This window comes from Nesoenas mayeri, assembly GCF_963082525.1.
Source record: "Nesoenas mayeri genome assembly, chromosome: 19".
Taxonomy (NCBI): domain Eukaryota; kingdom Metazoa; phylum Chordata; class Aves; order Columbiformes; family Columbidae; genus Nesoenas; species Nesoenas mayeri.
The window spans coordinates 7,418,450-7,435,774 of record NC_137568.1 but is presented as its reverse complement, the minus strand read 5'-3'; the positions used below and the strand labels follow the sequence as shown (position 1 = coordinate 7,435,774).

Genomic DNA, 17,325 nt, shown 5'->3' with positions numbered 1-17,325 from the left:
ACAGGTGGAAGATTGTCCCCGGGCCCTTCCTATTTCCCCATTTGTCACCTCGCTATCGGCATGCCAAGCTGCCTGACAAATGCCAGACTCAAGCATGAGGAGATTACGAGCGTGGCCACGCTGCTCCTTCCTCTACCCCCACCTGCAGCCCTCTCGAGGCTCACATGGGACCTTTTCTTTTTCAGCACTTTATTTATCAGCAGAAGCCAGGGGTCAAGAGCTCTTGCCCATCTGACTAGGAGATAGCGTGCTGGGAGCTTTGCAGAGGGAAGAAGTGACGTCTGGGGCAGTGAGGAGGCAATGGCAGCAGTTTGATGCATGGCGTGCGGGTGAAGCTTCTGCACAGAGACAGGATCTGGAAGCCTCAGTTCAGCTGCGGCTGTGTCCACACATGTCGGGTGTTGCACTGTGGACAGATAGGTCACCCTCAGGGTGGATTTCAAGCTTAGTTCTTCTGCTGAGGACAGGGTATGTGTGGTATGGCCTTGGGGTCGGGATGCTCAGCTGATGGGGAGGGAGACTCCAACGTCCTTCTCCCCGCATCAGCTCAGCAGTGGGGCCGGACAGCCCTGTGCAGCCGCACCTGGCGGCCCAGGCTCCAGGGCCTCCTCTCGCCCTGTCTCGAGTGACACGGTCACGGCACGGGCCAGGAGCTGATGCCACCTCCAGTCCCGCCAGCCATGGCTGCGGGGACACGGGCAGGAGCTGCCCCGGCACAGCTGGGATGGGAGGAGCTGTTGGAGCCCTCCGAGCACCACACCCACCCTCGGCCGGGTCTGGAGGAGGTGGGCAGGCACGGAGGCATCTCACAAGGCTCCCCGTGCCGCACTCGTCCCCTTCCAGCCTTGACCGCCGCCCTTCTCCCCCGGCAGGCACCCAGGTCAGCTTCCCCAAGCCCGCCGACGCCTTCGCTTTCGAGGAGGACAGCAGCAATGACGGGCTGTCTCCCGAGCAGGCCAGGAGCGAGGACTCGCCGGGCTCCACCGAGTCAGTGGCCGGCAGCAAGGCCCCGGAGCCCGCCCCCGCCGCGCCCGCCGGGCCGGCCCAGGTACGGCCCAGGACACCGGGCGGGCCCGGCCCGGCAGCGGCACTCGGGCTGCGGCGGCCCCTGCTGGCGGGAGCGGGGACTGCAGCGGCGCGGGAGGGGCCGGGACGGACCGGGGAACGGGGCGACTGGGGGGCGGAGGGACTGGAGAGACTGGGCTGAGACTGGGGAGACTGGGGTGAACTGGAGTTGACTGAGGTGGCCAGGCTCTGGCGACTGGGCTGGGCTGAGGGAGAACCGGGATACAGGGCTGATGTGGAATGGAAAGGGCTTGGGGTGGACTGGAGAGACTGTGGGTCTGGGAGGGGACTAGGGGGTTCAGCTGGAGAACAGGACCTGAGGGGGGTCCTTCTGATCTCTGAACTACCTGAAAGGAGCTTGGAGCCAGGGGGGGTCGGGCTCTGCTCCCCGGGAACAAGCGCCAGGAGCAGAGAAAACGGCCTCAAGTTGCACCAGGGGAGGTTGAGGTTGGATCTGGGGAACAATTTCTTCCCCAAAGGGCTGTGGGGCACTGGAACAGGCTGCCCAGGGCAGTGCTGGAGTCACCGTCCCTGGAGGAGTCTAGAAGACGTGTAGATGAGGCTCTTAGTGACATGGGGCAGTGCCAGAGTGAGGCTGTGGCTGATGATCTCAAGGATCTCAAGGATCTCTTCCAACCAGAATGATTCTATGACTCTGTGATTCTATGGGATAGATCGGGAGAAGTGGTGGTAGTGGGCTGGGATAGACATGGGGGTCTAGGATGGACTGAGGCATGTGGGATGGATTGAGGGACTGAGGAAGACATGAGGCAGGGGCAATGGGCCACCATGTGCCCCCTGTGGGCAGATGCCATCTGTGCTGGCCAGCCCCAGGCAGCGGCCCCACATCCCCTCTCCCATCACGTGCTCACCTCTCCCTGGCAGGATCACCCCCACAGCACCGATGGCCATGCACCGGAGCCGGCGTCGGGGCAAGGCAGCCGGTGCGACAGCCCCAAGCAGGCAGCGGGTCAGGAGAGCCCACCGCTCCCGGTGACCTCCGCCGTGAAGGTAACACCTGTCCCTCCAGGCCCCTCGGGAGAGGGAGTGAGCCCAGGACACCCAGCTCTGTCCCAGCCTGTAGTGCCCCTGTGCTGCACCCCACATGTGGGAGGTCTGGGGGGTTGTTCTTAAGGCTTGAAATAATGCAGAGAGACAAACTTTATTGTCAAAAACTGCTATTAGACTGATTTTGCATCCTGTGAGAGGTGGTCGCTTAGGTCCTACCCTGGAAATGTCCCCTGGGGCTAGGAGTAGGAGATACAAGGCAACACTGAAATATCTTCCAGACAAGAAGGACCGTTCTCCATCTCATGTGCTCTCCGGCACAACTGAGATGAAACGTGACCCTGAGGGAGTCCCCCATGTGCAGGCTCAGCACCTCTTGGAGCTGGAGTGCCAGAGTGTCCGTAGGAGCTGCTGCTCTCTGTCCCAAGCCTCTGAGTTATCACGGGGTGATAGAAGCTCTTTTCCCATCTAATTCCTTTCCTTCTTGGACCAACAGTCCAAATCATCCAGTGATAGCAAGAACCGTCACAAAAAGCCCAAGGACACCAAGCCCAAGGTGAAGAAGCTGAAGTATCATCAGTACATCCCTCCAGACCAGAAGGCAGAGAAGTCTCCTCCACCCATGGACTCTGCATATGCCCGACTCCTCCAGCAGCAGCAGCTATTCCTGCAGCTCCAGATCCTCAGCCAGCAGCAGCAGCAGCAACAGCAGCAGCAGCAGCACTTCAGCTACCCAGGGATGCACCAAGGCCAGCTAAAGTGAGTGGCAATGTGCCAGTAGCATGGTTTAGCCCTGTCTCCCTCCAAACTTTCCTTTCCTGTAGCCATTTGGGCTAGTGTAAGGGGTATAGATGCATGTAAGTGAAACACAAGAGCTTGGGAACATAGCACAGTCTCCTGCAAAGCTATTCCGGCTTTGTGAGCTGGCTGGAGCACCTGTAACCTGCTGGTGGGTCACTAGCAATCTCCTTGCAGCCTGACTGGGTTTTCCATGGGGTTAGTGGTCCCTCAGGTCCCACACAGCAGACAGCAGCCCCGAGGGAGCAGAGAGATGGTACATGGGGTACAGAGACCACAGGGGAGCAGACAAGTTAACCCAACTCTCCTATGTTATTTCAGGCAATCAAATGAACAAATGGTCAAAAGTTCAAATTCTTCATCAACTTCTGTCAACAACACCCCCCTTTCTCCTGTGAAAACCACCTTTTCAGGCCAGACTTGTGTCTCATCTATCAAGCCAGGCCCTCTGCCATCTAACCTGGATGATCTAAAAGTGAGTACAAACTGTCACCACGGGAGCAGAATCTCATAGCCTGAACGTGCTTTGCTACCCCTGAAGTGTGCAATGTAGTGCCACAGCCTGAGCTGGCCGAGGGTGAATGTGTGTTTCAGATCAGCAAACTGAAACCACCACGCTGTGAGCAAACCCAGTACATCATGCGAGGCCGGGAACTGGTCACCATGACGGCAGCTGAAAACATGGGTTTGCTGCTCTGCAGGTTTCTGTTCCAGGGCATGTGTCAGCAAACCTCAGGTGTAACTTGAGATGGCTGCAGGTCAGGCCCTCAGGTCAAGGTCTAAAGGAGGATCTGTGCTACTGCTCCTGCAGCTCATGGCTCCAGACTTTCTGTGGTTTTGTGGTGAACATCACGGATGATGCTAGCAGACCAGCCACAAGCTGGGATGTCAGCATGGCCTCTACTTGGTGACTCAGCTTCTCAGTAGTCACTGCAGCCAGGCCAGCTCGGCTCTTTGCACAAGCAGGAATCTCCTTGAGTCTGCAGTCACGAGCACTGCTTTGAGCAGTACCTAAATCTGTCATGCAGGCAAGACAGGCCGGGCATAAGGGAGGATCACTCCCATCAGTGGTTCTTTTACACTTTGCTAATGGAGCCTCAGCCGTGGGGAAGGCTGAGACATTTTAGGAGCGGAGACCTGGGGACAATACTCATTATTAAGAGAAAGAAGTAAGATGATGTAAAAATAACACGAGTTTGGCCATAGTGATGCCCCAGCTCAGATGTCTGAACTGTTTTATCTGTCTCCAAGGTACATGGTCACATTCTCTGAGCTAGAGGATGCCATCGGCTAGTTCCTGGTTTGTGTAGAAGTCCTCTGCTCATGTAGAAACCTACTGCTAGGAAGAGAATCTTGGGTGACCTCCATGGCCCAAGGACCACTGCTGGTTCATGGAGCGCAGTCACAGCTCCTGGAAGAAGAAAGAAACTTTTCCTGTTAAGAAAGGTCAAGGTCCTGCAAAATGTGCAGTGGTCAGGGCTGTGCATGGTGACTGCAGGTGAAACAGTGACCCTAGGGGGTCAGAGCTTTAAAGCAGAAAGCTGGAAGCCTCTGATCTGTGGCTCCTTGTTAGGAATGCTGGGTTTCTAAAGGGCTCATCTGCCATTGGAACTGATCATTGGTGATTTTCCTTCTAGGTGTCAGAACTGAGACAGCAGCTCCGAATACGAGGCCTGCCTGTGTCGGGTACCAAAACAGCTCTGATGGAACGGCTGCGACCCTTCCAGGAGTGCGGCAGCAACACGGTGCCAAACTTCAGTGAGATCACCACCGTCACCTTCCCAGTCACTCCGACAAGCACCCTGTCAAGTTACCAGTCACAGTCCTCCACCAACATGTTATCAAATGGCTTCTACCACTTTGGCAGCACCAGCTCCACCCCACCCATCTCTCCAGCCTCCTCCGATCTCTCTGTGAGCGGCTCTTTGCCAGACACATTCAACGACGGGCCCATGTCTTCTCCACAGTTTGGTCTCCAGCCATCTCCCGTTCATGGCAATGCTGAAGAAAGCCTCATGAGCAGCATGAATGGAGGGAGCATCCAGCTGGAGCTGGAAGGGATCGACACAGAGAAAGACAAGATGCTGGTGGAGAAGCAGAAGGTTATCAATGAACTGACGTGGAAGCTGCAGCAAGAGCAGAGGCAGGTGGAAGAGCTACGGATGCAGCTCCAGAAGCGAAAGAGAAGCAATGGCCTTGAAGAGAAGCAGCAGCAGCCTGCTCAGCATTTCTTTGGTGTCCCCATCAAGCAAGAAAATGCAGTGTCCAGCTGTCCGTTTGCATCCAAACAAACTGCCTTGAAAGGCCAAGCCAGCAGCTCGGATAAGTTGAGTAACTGTGGGGTGCCGCAGCTGCCTCACATTGTAAATAGCCACTGCTTGGAGCCTACAGGGCAAAGCACCATCACCTCCTCGACATTCCTGAGCCCGCAGTGCTCCCCCCAGCACTCCCCACTGGGGGCTGCGAAGAGCCCCCAGCACATCAGCCTGCCACCATCCCCCAACAGCCACTATCTCCTCTCGGTGTCCCCTGGCTCACAGGCAGAAGGGCGCAGCGGGTCCCCACAGACCAACAGTTGCCTTCGCACAGCATCGGTAAGTGGAGAGCACCTGGATGGCATTGCAGTGGTGAACACACTGGTGTCTGTGGGGAGTCAGTCAAACATCCCAGTTTGAGTCCTTTCCTATCAGACTGGGGCTGCTGGCACCCACGGTGGGTAGCCGTGGCAGCATGTGGGGCTGCCTGGAAAGGCAGAGAGTAGCGCAGAGAGACAACGGGGTGGGAGCTGATGGCACTGCAGGGTCCTGTGCAGGGAACTTCCTGGGGAGCCCTGCTGCCACCGCACCCGCTTGCCCTGGGGGATCACAGCACAGCTCCCATGGCCCATGGAGCCCCAGCACAGCTCCTTCTGCCCCACAGAGCCCCTGCACAGCTCCTTCTGTCCCATGGAGCCCCAGCACAGCTCCTTCTGTCCAGGGGGGAGCACTGGCACAGCTCCCCTCTTCCCCAGGGGACCCCAGCACAGCTCTCTCTACCCCTGGGTGAGCACTGGCAAAGATCTCTGTGTCCTGGAAGAGTCCTGGCACAGCTCCCTCTGCCCTGCAGAGATCTGGCACAGCTCCCTCTGCCCCTGGAGGAGTCTTGGCACATCTCCCTCTGTCCTGGGGGAGCATTGGCACAGCTTCTTCTGCCCTAAAAGAGCCCTATCTCAGCTGCCTCTCCCCTCAGGGGGAGTTCTGGCACAGCACCGTCTGCCCCATGGAGCCCTGGCATGGCTCCCTCCACCCCAGGGAAGCCCTGGCGCAGCTCCCTCTGCCCCATGGAGCCCTGGAAAAGCTCTATCCACAGTGGCAAAGCACCAGCACAGACTCCTCAGCCCTTGGGAGAGCCCTGGCAGAGGTTCCTAGACCCCTGGGAGAGCCCTTCTGCAGTGCTGGAGGGCTTTTCAGCGTCTTGCTGAGAGGTTCCTAGCAGTGTGTGAGGGATTTGGACCAATAAGTTGAAGGAAGGCAGTTACCCCAGTCCTATGAGAAGTCTTTTCTTGGGAAGATAGAGCAGGGCTTGCAATTGGGGTCTGCAGTCAGATAGAGCTCATGCCTCCCCACAAGGAAACCAGCACAAAAGAGAGCTGTCCCTTCAGCATCTACCAGTCTTTACTCAGCCCTCTGGACCGGTACGAAAGCTTGAAGAGGGGCACGCGTTGCCAACATGCAAAAGCAGCACAAGTTGTTGCTGATCACAGTCGCAGTTCATCTCAACAGCCTACCAGAGTTTGCCAGGCAGCAGCAATACCTATTGCACAGTCTGTAAAACGCACACAGTGGTGCAAGCCACACACACTGTATTCAGGAAAGACGTACAACAAGTGCACACTGAGCGCACAACAGCCGCACAGCAGAGCAACAGCTGCTGGGAAACAACAGGCACTGGAGCAGGGAAGCTCAGGATTGGCAGTGAGCACACAGAGCAGTGGGCAGCAGGAGCTGGGTAGGGGGGTGTTGCTGCAAGGTGGCAGAAAGGGGCTGCAGTGTGGGCTCTAAGCCATTCAGAGGATGGTGAGATGGGTGACATGGGTGGGTGTCACACAGCACTGACACTGAGGTGGGCAACAGGGAGAGGGAGAGAGGTGCAGAGAAACTGGGTGCTGCCAGTGGAGTGGGCAGTGGGTGCAGTGCTGCCGGGGTGAGGGGCCAGTGGGGCTCACTGCTGGGGCGAGCTGGGCAGTGGGGAGCAGGCTGTGGGTGAGCTGGGCAGTGGGGCAAAGCTGTGGGTGAGCTGGGCAGTGGGGAGCAGCACTATGGGTGAGCTGGGCAGTGGGGCAGAGCTGTGGGTAGGACAGGCTCAGTGCTGTAGGCTAATACTCCCAGAAAGGCAGCGGGGCTGACCTGCATGACTGGGCAGTGGTCAGTGAACATCAGCAGGGAGCACCGACACCTCGGGGGCATCGCCAGCTCCTTTCTCGATGCCCGAGCACAAGCAGTGAAGGGAGGTGTCCTGTACCTCCTCCTGGGTGAGACACCTCTGATCCTCGGCATTCTGCTGCCTGCAAGGGACTCCCAGGGCAGGAGCAGCTCCTTCTCTTTGCCCAGCGTTACAGTGCCGTCCCCGCCACACCTGAGACACTGTTCCTCCCAGCTGCCCTCCACAGAAAGGTGACCAGGATGTGCACGCCTGAGTGTCCTCACCACTGCCTGGGATCCACCTCTGGATCCAACCCGCCTGCCAAAGCCACGCTGTGTCCCCCAGCACTGGCTCTCATGGGACAGGCAGCTGTGGCCAGGCGGTGGAGAAGGGCACACGTGGGCCTAGGAGTGATGGGGGCAGCAGCTGGCAAGCGCTGGACCTTCAGATAAGGTCCCTTCTGGAAGCAGGGACTGGCAAAGAGCTGACACTGATATGCAGATGTTTGGCACAGGGAAGGGCTGGGTGCTGGCCTGGCAGTGAGTCCATTAAGGGATCTTCCCAGGCCTGGACTCGATGAGATCCCTGGAGAGGTGGTGACGGAGAGGTCCCCAGCAGAGGGGCTGGCAGGCAGCTGGAGAAGCGCTGGGTGCAGCTGACCACCAGCAGCAACTTCTCTCTCCCACTTGCTCTGCATGTTCATGTGGACCAAGCACCAGGATGCTCAGTGGCATCGTGCCTGTGCCCTGGCAGCATCCGCAGGCCAGCCTGACCCTGTGTCTCAGAGCTGGGCTGACAGAGCCAGATCACCTCCCTCTCTCTAGCCTAGCAGCCTGGCACTTTTTTTGAGCTGATTTGACCCACAAAATCATTCACTTCCCTGGCACCACTCTGGCTTCAACAGAGAGCTGGGCCTCCCACTGTGCATCCCTGTGCATTGATTCAGTTTCCCTGTATTTCCCCCATGCAGATGGCTATGCAGGCAGGTCAAAAGTTTTCTATTCCATCCCCAAGTTTTTGTAAGCCAAGCCCAGCCCTCTCAGAGGTAAAGCAGCCTCCACCCTATGAGGATGCAGTAAAGCAGGTAACTGCATGGTTTTTATTTTCTATAGGACAAGGGCTGCGCAGGGTGTTCTTATGTGGTTAATGTAGCTCACCTGCAGCAGTTACAACCCGTTATGGGTTCTCTGGGTAAAACAAGCCTGTTCCCATAAGGAATGGGCTTTTCTTGAAGAGCTTGTTGCTGAATGACTGCCACAGAGCAGCCAGACACCGTGCTGGATGGGATAGTGTCTTCTGTGCAGAAAAGCACAGAATGAAGCACAGATGAAAGGCACAAGTCCACCCCAGGGTCTTGCCATCCCACACAAATACTAGATGATCTTTTGAGGTCCCTTCCAATCCTTAACATCCTGTGATTCTGTGACTTCAGTGTACTCTTCTTTGGGGTGCTCAGTGCTGTGTGAGAAACAGACTCTTGAGCACTCCCAAGTCACCAGGAAACCTTGCCTTCCCTCTTTAGCCCATTCCGAAGTGCCCTGCGCTGTGCCATCTGCCATCTTCAGCCTTATCCTGGAGCACTGTTCCCACGGGAAGGACTGTTCCCATCACCCAGGAACCCCTTACGTCCCATGAGAGTCTGTCAGCAACCTCAGTGCTGGCCATGATGGTGCCTTTAGGAAAACAGAGCAATACTGTTGGCAGTGATGAAAATAGGCTTATGCTGGCTGGCAGGGAGAGAGGCAGAAACTCCTTCCGGTCTCTAGTCAGAGAGAGGAGGACAATGATGTGTTGCCCCCAGGGAGCTGCAGGGAGTGCAAGGAGGTACATGCCAGTGCAAGGTGCTGGGTCCAAAAAGTTGGTTGTGTCCTGACGGCCCTGGGAAGAGGCATCCTTTGATGGCCGCTGAGCAGAGGGTTGGCGGCAGGATGGGGGGACCTGCCGCTGTGCTCCCTGGATCAGCCATGCCTGTCCCAGGGCCCCTCAGTGCTCACCTGGAAGCCACTGCCAGCCTCGTGCTAGAGTGTCATCTCTCCTGCATGGGAGAAAGCCCTTTGTGGGGTCTAGAGCCACCTACCTGGCTTGTGGCTGGAGGGACTCTCCTCCTAACGCCCTCTACTCTCCTCTTTGTCGTTTGCTGCAGCAGATAACACGAAGTCAGCAGATGGACGAGCTCCTGGATGTGCTGATTGAGAGTGGAGGTATGCACTGCTTCCCTGTTCCCCTCCAGGGCTTTCCCTCCAGGACAGCTGTGGTCCGTGGGGCTCAGTGCACCCAGCAGAGCTGCTGGAGTTGAGCACAGCTTCCATTTGTCCTTCCTGTGCCAGCAGCTGCTGAGATTGAATCCAAAAGCACATTGGACCCCTGCAGGTTCAGGCTTGGGCATCGCCTGTGCAGACTGTGCACAGAGACGGGACGGTGGGAGCAGCCCCGTGCACAGCACTGCCAGCCCCGTTCCTACACAGACCCCCCCAGAGTCCCACACCATTCCCAGTGCCACCTCCAGCATATGGCACTGCTGGTGCCCTCCCCTCTGCAGAGTGCTGAGTGGGCTTTCCCACACTCAGCCCCATGGGGACAGCTGCCAGTGCTTGTGCCCTGGGGACCATGTTCAAAACCAGGGGAGTCAAGGTCAGAAAGCAGGAACACACGAGGCTTCCCCCAGGGAGGGTGGGCAAGCAATGCCAAGGGGATTGAGGGGGGAGCAGGTCTCCATATACAGGCCCAAGAGCCCATCTGGGGGGCGGCGGTGGTGCCCCTGTGCCCAGCAGTGGTGGGCACTGCCAGAGCCCCTCAAACCCTTCTCATTTGTTAACAGAAATGCCTGCCAATGCCAAGGAAGATCGGTCCTGCCTCCAGAAAGTACCTCAGATAACCGTGTCTACAGGGAACTCCAGCGCTTCTCTCCCGAAGTCATCTGCCCCCTTCGAGCAGGTCTCCTCAGCCCAGCTTCCCTTCGAGCACTGTCCGGGCAGCAGCGACACCCACCTCGAGGTTCTCCTGAACGCCCACAGCCCCCTGGGGAGGGTCAGTGAAATCTCCCTGCTGAAGATGGGGGGAGAAGAGTCCCACTTTGAAGGGATGATAGAGGGCTTCTCTGGCAAAGCTGGAGATGAACTGCTCACCTCCCAGGAGATTTTACAGACTCCTCTGTCACCCATGGAAACCCAGCTCTCCCCTTCCCCTGCTGATGGCTCCAGTTTACACATGAGTTTCACTGAGTCTCCGTGGGAAACAATGGAGTGGCTGGACCTCACTCCCCCGAGCTCCGCCACCGGCTTCGGCTCGCTCACCCCCGCGGGTCCCAGCATCTTCAACATTGATTTCCTAGATGTTACTGATCTCAATCTAAACACCAGCATGGACCTGCACCTGCAGCAGTGGTGAAAGGGAGGGTGGTGGAGGCAGGATACTGCGATGCCCGCAGCAGCCAGCACAGCCTTTCTGTCATGCTGGAGAACACACGGGGCTAATGTGACGCATCCAGGGGAAACTGGAGTCATTTTCCCAGAATAGAAACTTGTTTGAATTACCAGTTACTGCGAACTGACAGCACAACAGATCTGGTACTTTGGTTTTCATCTATCAACACGTCCTCACAGACAACACCAGTGCCTTTAACACTACTTCTTTAGATTGTCAAGAACTTCAGTATTGTTTCTTTTATCTTTTTTCCCCGCAGTTTTAGCAGTCACTCTCGTGAGAACTGGAGCAGCTTATGTCAAAACTGTGTGGTGAGGAGCCCTCACCTGGGTGGGAAATGGGAGATCACGGAGAGCCCATTTCTGTGCTCTCCTCTACTCCTCTCCTGCCCATCCAGCCCTTTAGGAAATCCTGCTGGGCTCACCTGGCTGTGCCCAGGCCGGGGGTGTGGGAGCAGGACGCTCTGCCCAGCCAAGGTGACAGTCACCCTTCCCACAGCCAGGCTCACCTTCCTTCCCTCCTCCTGCACCCAAAGCTGCGTTGCTCAGGCCCTGCATAGCTCTGCTGCAGGTGGATGTGAGATGGAGACGAACGTTCGTGGTGGCACCTTGTCATGTCCACATGGTGCCTGGGGGGCTGACAGCCCAGGAGCCATCCTGGCCGCGGTCTGAACTGAATCAGGCTGGAGGCTGTGAGCTCTGGATGTTTGAGACAGCTGCTCAGGTTGTAGGTTCAGGTATCGAAGGGACGTGGCATCCTGGTGGAGCTGCCATGTCCCAGCTAGTGTGGTACAGATGAAGAGATGTGTCATGTGTTTTGGTCCAAGGTAGAAGCAAGTCATACAGAAAATACAGCCAGGCTTTGCAGAACCAGAAGTCAGGATGCATCTCCACCACCGTGGAAGCAGGGGGAGCCAGAAACAGGCATTCAGTGACCTGCAGGTGGGGCAGGGCTGAGCGGGTCGTTGGTTGGCTGCGCTTTTGTGCGAGCGTCTGCTTTTGTTGCCTCCACTTCTCTGCCACCCATCCTTCCACCCTTCTTCCTATTCCTCCCTGATCCCCAGCAGGGATCCCCTTCTCCCCAAGTCACTCCAGCGTCCCTGCTCTCTCAGCCCAGAGCAAGGCCATCGGAGAACAGCTGTGAATCACTGAGCCTGGAGGAGCTTGTTCTCCTGAAGCCGGCAGAGATGGATGCTCTCCTGCAGTGAGGTCTCCCATTTGAAGTCACCAGCATTTCTCCTGTGAGTCTCTGTGCAATATACTTCCTCAGGCTCTAGCAAGACGGAGCCTTCGCTTCACCTCTTGGCTTCCACCAAAGAACTTGCTGCAGAGTGTTTGACGGACACGTCTACTTCTTTGCAATTCTGGTTTTGCCAAAGTAAATATTATTGCTGACAAAGATTGTTAAACTATTTACAGACTGAGCGTATTTAATATTTGTGTTACTGGAAGGACAGCACGTCGGAGACGCAGTGGCTGGGGAGCAGGTCCGGCACGAGGGGCCCGCGGGCAGCCCGGCCGTGTCCCTGCGGTCTCTCCCCGGGGACGCTGGAGCTACCGGGCGCTCTGCAGCCCCGGCTGTGTCTCGGGTCGTGGCGCTGGTGCATGCTGTATAAAGCACATGGCAGTAGCTTTCAACTCACTATTTAAAGCACCACTTTTCTATTGTACAAATGGTCACAGTGCACCGCTAGGATAGATGATCACAGGTTGCATTTTTTTTAAAGAATTTCTTTTTCTAAGTAAGAGATTTTTCGAAGCCGGTCCATGGAGAATATTAATAGCACTTGAAACAGCGTAGTGTTAGCTACTACACTGCATCGTTGTACAGGGCTTTCCTAATAACTTTTCTCCTCTCAGCAAATGTATTTCCTTATTTAAAGGGATGCTGTCAGCTTCAAACTTGTAAGCAAGCACATTTCCTTACCTATGTTACCAGCAACACCACCATTATTAAAAACCCCTTTGTCTTGCCATGTGTCTGCTCTCAGTTTGCTGTTTGATTTTGCCATCTGGAGCAGCCACAGCTGTCCCAGCTGCAACCCTTTGGTATCAGCTCCACATCCCGGCCCAGCTGCAGTCCTTGTGAGAGCAGTATTTCTTTCACAGCAACAGTTTCACCTGGAAGATTTCTAAACCAGCTCACTGGATTCTCCTGTTTCCGAAGGCTTTTTCTTCCATTGGCTTTGGTTTCACTTCGTTCTCCTGCAAACCCTGCTCCTCGGGTCAGTGTCTCCTTCAAAGGCAGCGGTTGACACGCTGCCCAAACCCTTTGCATTTTCCAGCAGCTGAGCTCTGGCAGCGATGGGCTGGAGGGCTGCGGGGCGCTGGGCACGGGGTGGGCAGGGGCAGAGCGCCCCTGCGTCTGAACCTACTTTTGGCGCAAGCAAGCGGCTGCAGAGCTCTCCCCCGGGGGACTCTGGTTCCTTCTGCCTGATACCCATTAGTGTTGGTTTCCAGATTCATCACATCTTTCCTTTGATTAAAAAGAGGTTCCCAGGACATTCACCTACCCGTTTGCAGGGAAGAAATGCCTGTGTGTGTCCACAGATGGGCTTAAAAGGTGAAACAGTGCCAAGACATTGCAGAAGTGAATCTAAAGGGATGAAGATGAAAAAATAACTAGCTCCTGTGGACATCATTTAATCTCTGAACCACACTCTGCAAAAAATTGTGTTCTAATAAACAGCCTGGACTGAGCCAGGTTATGGTTACTCAGAGGAAGAGAAGGCGAGCCTCGGTCAGGAATACTGATGGATCCCTCACCTGTCCTGTCTGCCTGTCGAGGACAGCCTGCCTGTGCTGTTCCTCCTGCAGAAGAGCAGCTGGCAGGTCGTGCTGCCCACCTCCCATTTTAAAAGGCAAAGACCGGGGCGAGTTTTACCAGGAGTTGCAGCTTCTGGGCTCAGCAGGGTACCCTGTGCCTTTGGGTGTGAGGAGGGTGAGGAGGCAGCAGAGTCAGGACCATGCCCATCGCAGACCCCTGCAATGCAGGCGAGCCCAAAAGCCCCTGAGCCCAGCACGGCAGCTGCCAATGCTTCCCACCACCCCGTCACCCTGTGACACCGACACCAGCACCTCCGGCATCCCTCACGCACCCCAATGCCACCCTCAGGTCTGCCCTCGTGCCCCTGGCAGCCCTGGCACCTTGCAACCCATGCAGAGGCCCCGGTGGTCCCTACGCTGTCCCATACGGTCCCTTGTACCTCGCAGCACACGACACACTCTCACCCCTCTCCAAGCACATCAACACCCACTGTCGATCCCAATACTTCTGCTTATCCCTGGCTAGTTCCCCCAGAGCCTCTACCCACCCCTCACCAAAATTCACTGAAGAGAGGACCAGGGTCAGTCCTTCCCCATGCACAGACCCTCTGTAGCTCCTTGACCAGTTGCAGAGAGCAAGAAGGTCTCCCCTCAGCTCCTGTTCTCCAGCTGAACCCCCCAGGTCCCTCAGCCGCTCCCATCACACTTGTGCTCCAGCCCCTCACCAGCCCTGTTCCCTTGTCTCAACTCGCTCCAGCACCTCAAGGAATTTCTTGGCATGAGGGGCCCAAAACTGCCCCCAGGATTTGAGGTTTGGCCTCCCCAGTACCCAGTCCATGGGTCAGTCACTGCCCTGGTCCTGTTGTCCATGGGGCTGTGTGGTTCTGCAGGGTTGAATGGGACAAATCCCCAACATTGGGTGTCAGGATGAGGCTTCCCGGGCTCAGGCCAGGTTGGGGTCACTCGGGGGAGGGTTTGTTGCCAGCAGCAGGCAGGCAGGAGCGGGTCGGGGCTGTGATGCCAGGTACTGGGCAGGTCCCTTTGCAAACCCCACAGCGTCTGGTGGGAAAACAGAGATCGGAGAGGGGTTTGGGCCGTACCCAGTTCTTTGGTGTTTGATAAGCATTCGCCATGTGCAATGACCGGACTGAAATTTCTGATCATCTGGAGGATGAGCAGTTCCCATCCAGCCTCGTGGGGAAGAGGCAACATCCCAGCTGGCGGGCACCAGCAGCTCCAGACCGTGGCAGCTCCGCAGAGGCCGTCTCAGGGCTTTTTTCAGTGCACCCCAGAGTTCGTGGTGGTTGTTTTTATGAGGGTGTCCAAAGCCCGTTTTAAGTTGTCTGAGAGCACCTCCTCCTGGGCATGGCAGCAAAGCACCGAGGAGAAAAGTGAAGGAAGAGCTGCTGCTGGATGTTCTGGGCCATCTTGCCTAAATCAGCATCTTGAAAGTGGCTCTGCATCCTGTCAGGTGCCTGACAGGCAGTAGGGAGGCACCCAGAAGGAAAGGACACTGCTTTTCCCTGCTGGGAAACAAAAGGGGAAGGGAAAGGGAAAAGGAAAGGGAAAAGGAAAGGGAAAAGGAAAGGGAAAGAAAAGGTCGGGTGGGGCTGCTGCGGGTGGGGCCAGGGCTGCCGTGAGCCCAAGGACCAGGACGCTGTGGCCGTGGCCACCAGGCCATGTCCACCTTCCACCCTGCTCGCAGCCCTGCACAGCTTCCCAGAGCCTTTCCTGGAGGTTTCTGATGGGGAGGGGAGGCAGGGGGTGCTCGGCTGGCCGGGGGGCAGCTCCGGAGTCTCCCGGACGCCTCACCCTGGCACCGAAGCTGCTGCTGCCCATCCGGACCCCCGCAATGAATCAACCCCATGACTTGTCTGATTGTATTTTGAATCTGGGCACGGGCTGCAGTGACCTGCAACGAAATATGAGGTGTCACCAACTACAATGTAGGTGGTAAAGTGGGAAAGGCAGGAGGGAGCCTCAGCATCTCCCATCCCATGGACAACTTCATCACAAAGGACCAGGGTGGCGCCCGCTGGCTCCTGGGGCGGCTGTTGCCAGGCAACAGAGACACTATATTGTCCCCTGTCACCTGTGCCCCTCGCCCATTTGGTCACTGGCCGTGGTGGGATCACTTGCCGTGGTGGGATCACTGTGGTGGTGGACTCATTTTAGCAGTTGGATTGCTTTTGGTGGTGGGATCACTTTTGGTGGTTGCATCACTTTTGGTGGTTGCATCACTTTTGGTGGTTGCATCACTTCTGGTGGTGGAATCGCTTTTGGTGGTTGAACCGCTTTTTGTGGTTTGATCACTTTTGGCACTTGGATCGCTTTGGTGACTGGATCACTTTCATCACTCGGATTGCTTTCGGCACTTGGATCTGTTTTGGTGACTGATCGCTTTCTGTGGCAAGAAGGAGGAGGAGAAAGGCTGCTGGCTGCCCATCCCTCCAAGATAACATCGGGACAGAAAAGCTCCTGTCTCCCTACTTCAGTGTTTCGAAGCAGAACAGCAGCAATGGCCACACGCAGTCTGTTGGAGATGCTGGACGCAGCCATCGGGACACCCCGAGTTGGGGTTTTGGATTTGGAGGCGCTCCACGAGCTGCTGAAAGCCATGATCCTCGGGCAGCAGGGCCAGCAGGAGCTGTCTGTCCTGGAGCCAGCGCAGAGCCTGACTCATGGCCTGGCAAAGGACCAGGAGAGCAAGAAGCAGCCTGGCCAGAAGGAGGAGGACGGAGCCGTGGGCACGGGTCAGCAGCCCCGGGAGCCACAGGAACAGGTGGATGGGAAGGACACACTAGAGGGGACCGGAAGCAACTCCAAGGTCACCTCCATGGCCAAGGAGGCCATGCCTAAAACAACGGAAGAGAAGGAGAGAGCCGTCTCCAAGGTAGATGCTCTTGCTGGTCCCTGGGTGCTCCCCCACGAGACGCCCCCTCCTCCGGGCTCCGCGCTGCCATCGTGCCGCCCTCAGCCCAAGGGCTGGGTTAAGCCCGAGCTCCCGCAGCAGAGCACAGCGGGGTCCAGGTCCCCAGGGACCCTCCCCTGGGCTCACCCCCCACCCGCTCTCCCAGAAAAGGCCTTCGCTCCAGGACCTGTGGGAGGAGATCAACAAGTTTAAGGAGGCGCAGTGTGACATATGGGAGAGGCAGGAGGCCATGCAGAAGGCGCATTCCGGCATGGCACAGAACATCCAGGAGATGCAGGAGGCCATGCAGAAGGCGCATTCTGGCATGGCACAGGACATCCAGGACATGCAGGAGGCCATGCAGAAGGCGCACTCTGGCATGGCACAGGACATCCAGGACATGCAGGAGGCCATGCAGAAGGCTCACTCTGCCATGGCACAGGACATCCAGGAGGTGAAGGAGGCGCATTCCGGCCTGGCAGAGGACATGCATGCCCTGCAGGAGGCGCATGCCGGCCTGGCCGAGGACATGCATGCCCTGCAGGAGGCGCATGCCGGCCTGGCCGAGGACATCCAGGAGATCCAGGAGACGCCTGGACTGGTGAGCATCCCCTGGTGCCCCGGGAGGGAGCTGGGCCCTCGTCCCTCCCCGCTCCTGCTGCCTTGTCACACTGTGCCCCTGCCCCACGGCCATGGGTGTCAGCAGCGTGAAAGGCAGCAGGAGGGAAGAGTGGGAAGGGTGTCCCAAGAGTTGCTAAGGCACTTTTGAACTAGAGAGCCCTCAAAACAGAACCATGGGAGGGGGAGGAGGGGAGATAAAGCTCTGCCCGTGCAATTCAGCCACGGCCCCCAGGCACAGCCCTGCCCAGCGTCCCTCTGTCTCCTGCCCCTGTTCACTCGGGGATACTCTTTAAATCCGACTCCCACATCTGAACGGGTGTCCCTCTCCTCGCC

General features: G+C 57.1%; 1 protein-coding gene across 1 annotated transcript in view; it reads left to right on the top strand.

The window, feature by feature from the left end:
• MYOCD (myocardin) overlaps window positions 1-10,659 on the top strand; it is a gene marked incomplete at both ends in the record, with an annotated part of 106,759 nt that extends 96,100 nt beyond the window's left edge. Inside the window, 8 exons of the mRNA XM_080356482.1 lie at window positions 873-1,048; window positions 1,951-2,076; window positions 2,570-2,832; window positions 3,193-3,346; window positions 4,509-5,465; window positions 8,243-8,356; window positions 9,416-9,473; window positions 10,091-10,659. Coding sequence (XP_080212608.1) covers window positions 873-1,048; window positions 1,951-2,076; window positions 2,570-2,832; window positions 3,193-3,346; window positions 4,509-5,465; window positions 8,243-8,356; window positions 9,416-9,473; window positions 10,091-10,659 — 2,417 coding nt within the window. The remainder of the gene's footprint in view (window positions 1-872; window positions 1,049-1,950; window positions 2,077-2,569; window positions 2,833-3,192; window positions 3,347-4,508; window positions 5,466-8,242; window positions 8,357-9,415; window positions 9,474-10,090) is intronic.
• Window positions 10,660-17,325: the final 6,666 nt, after the last annotated feature.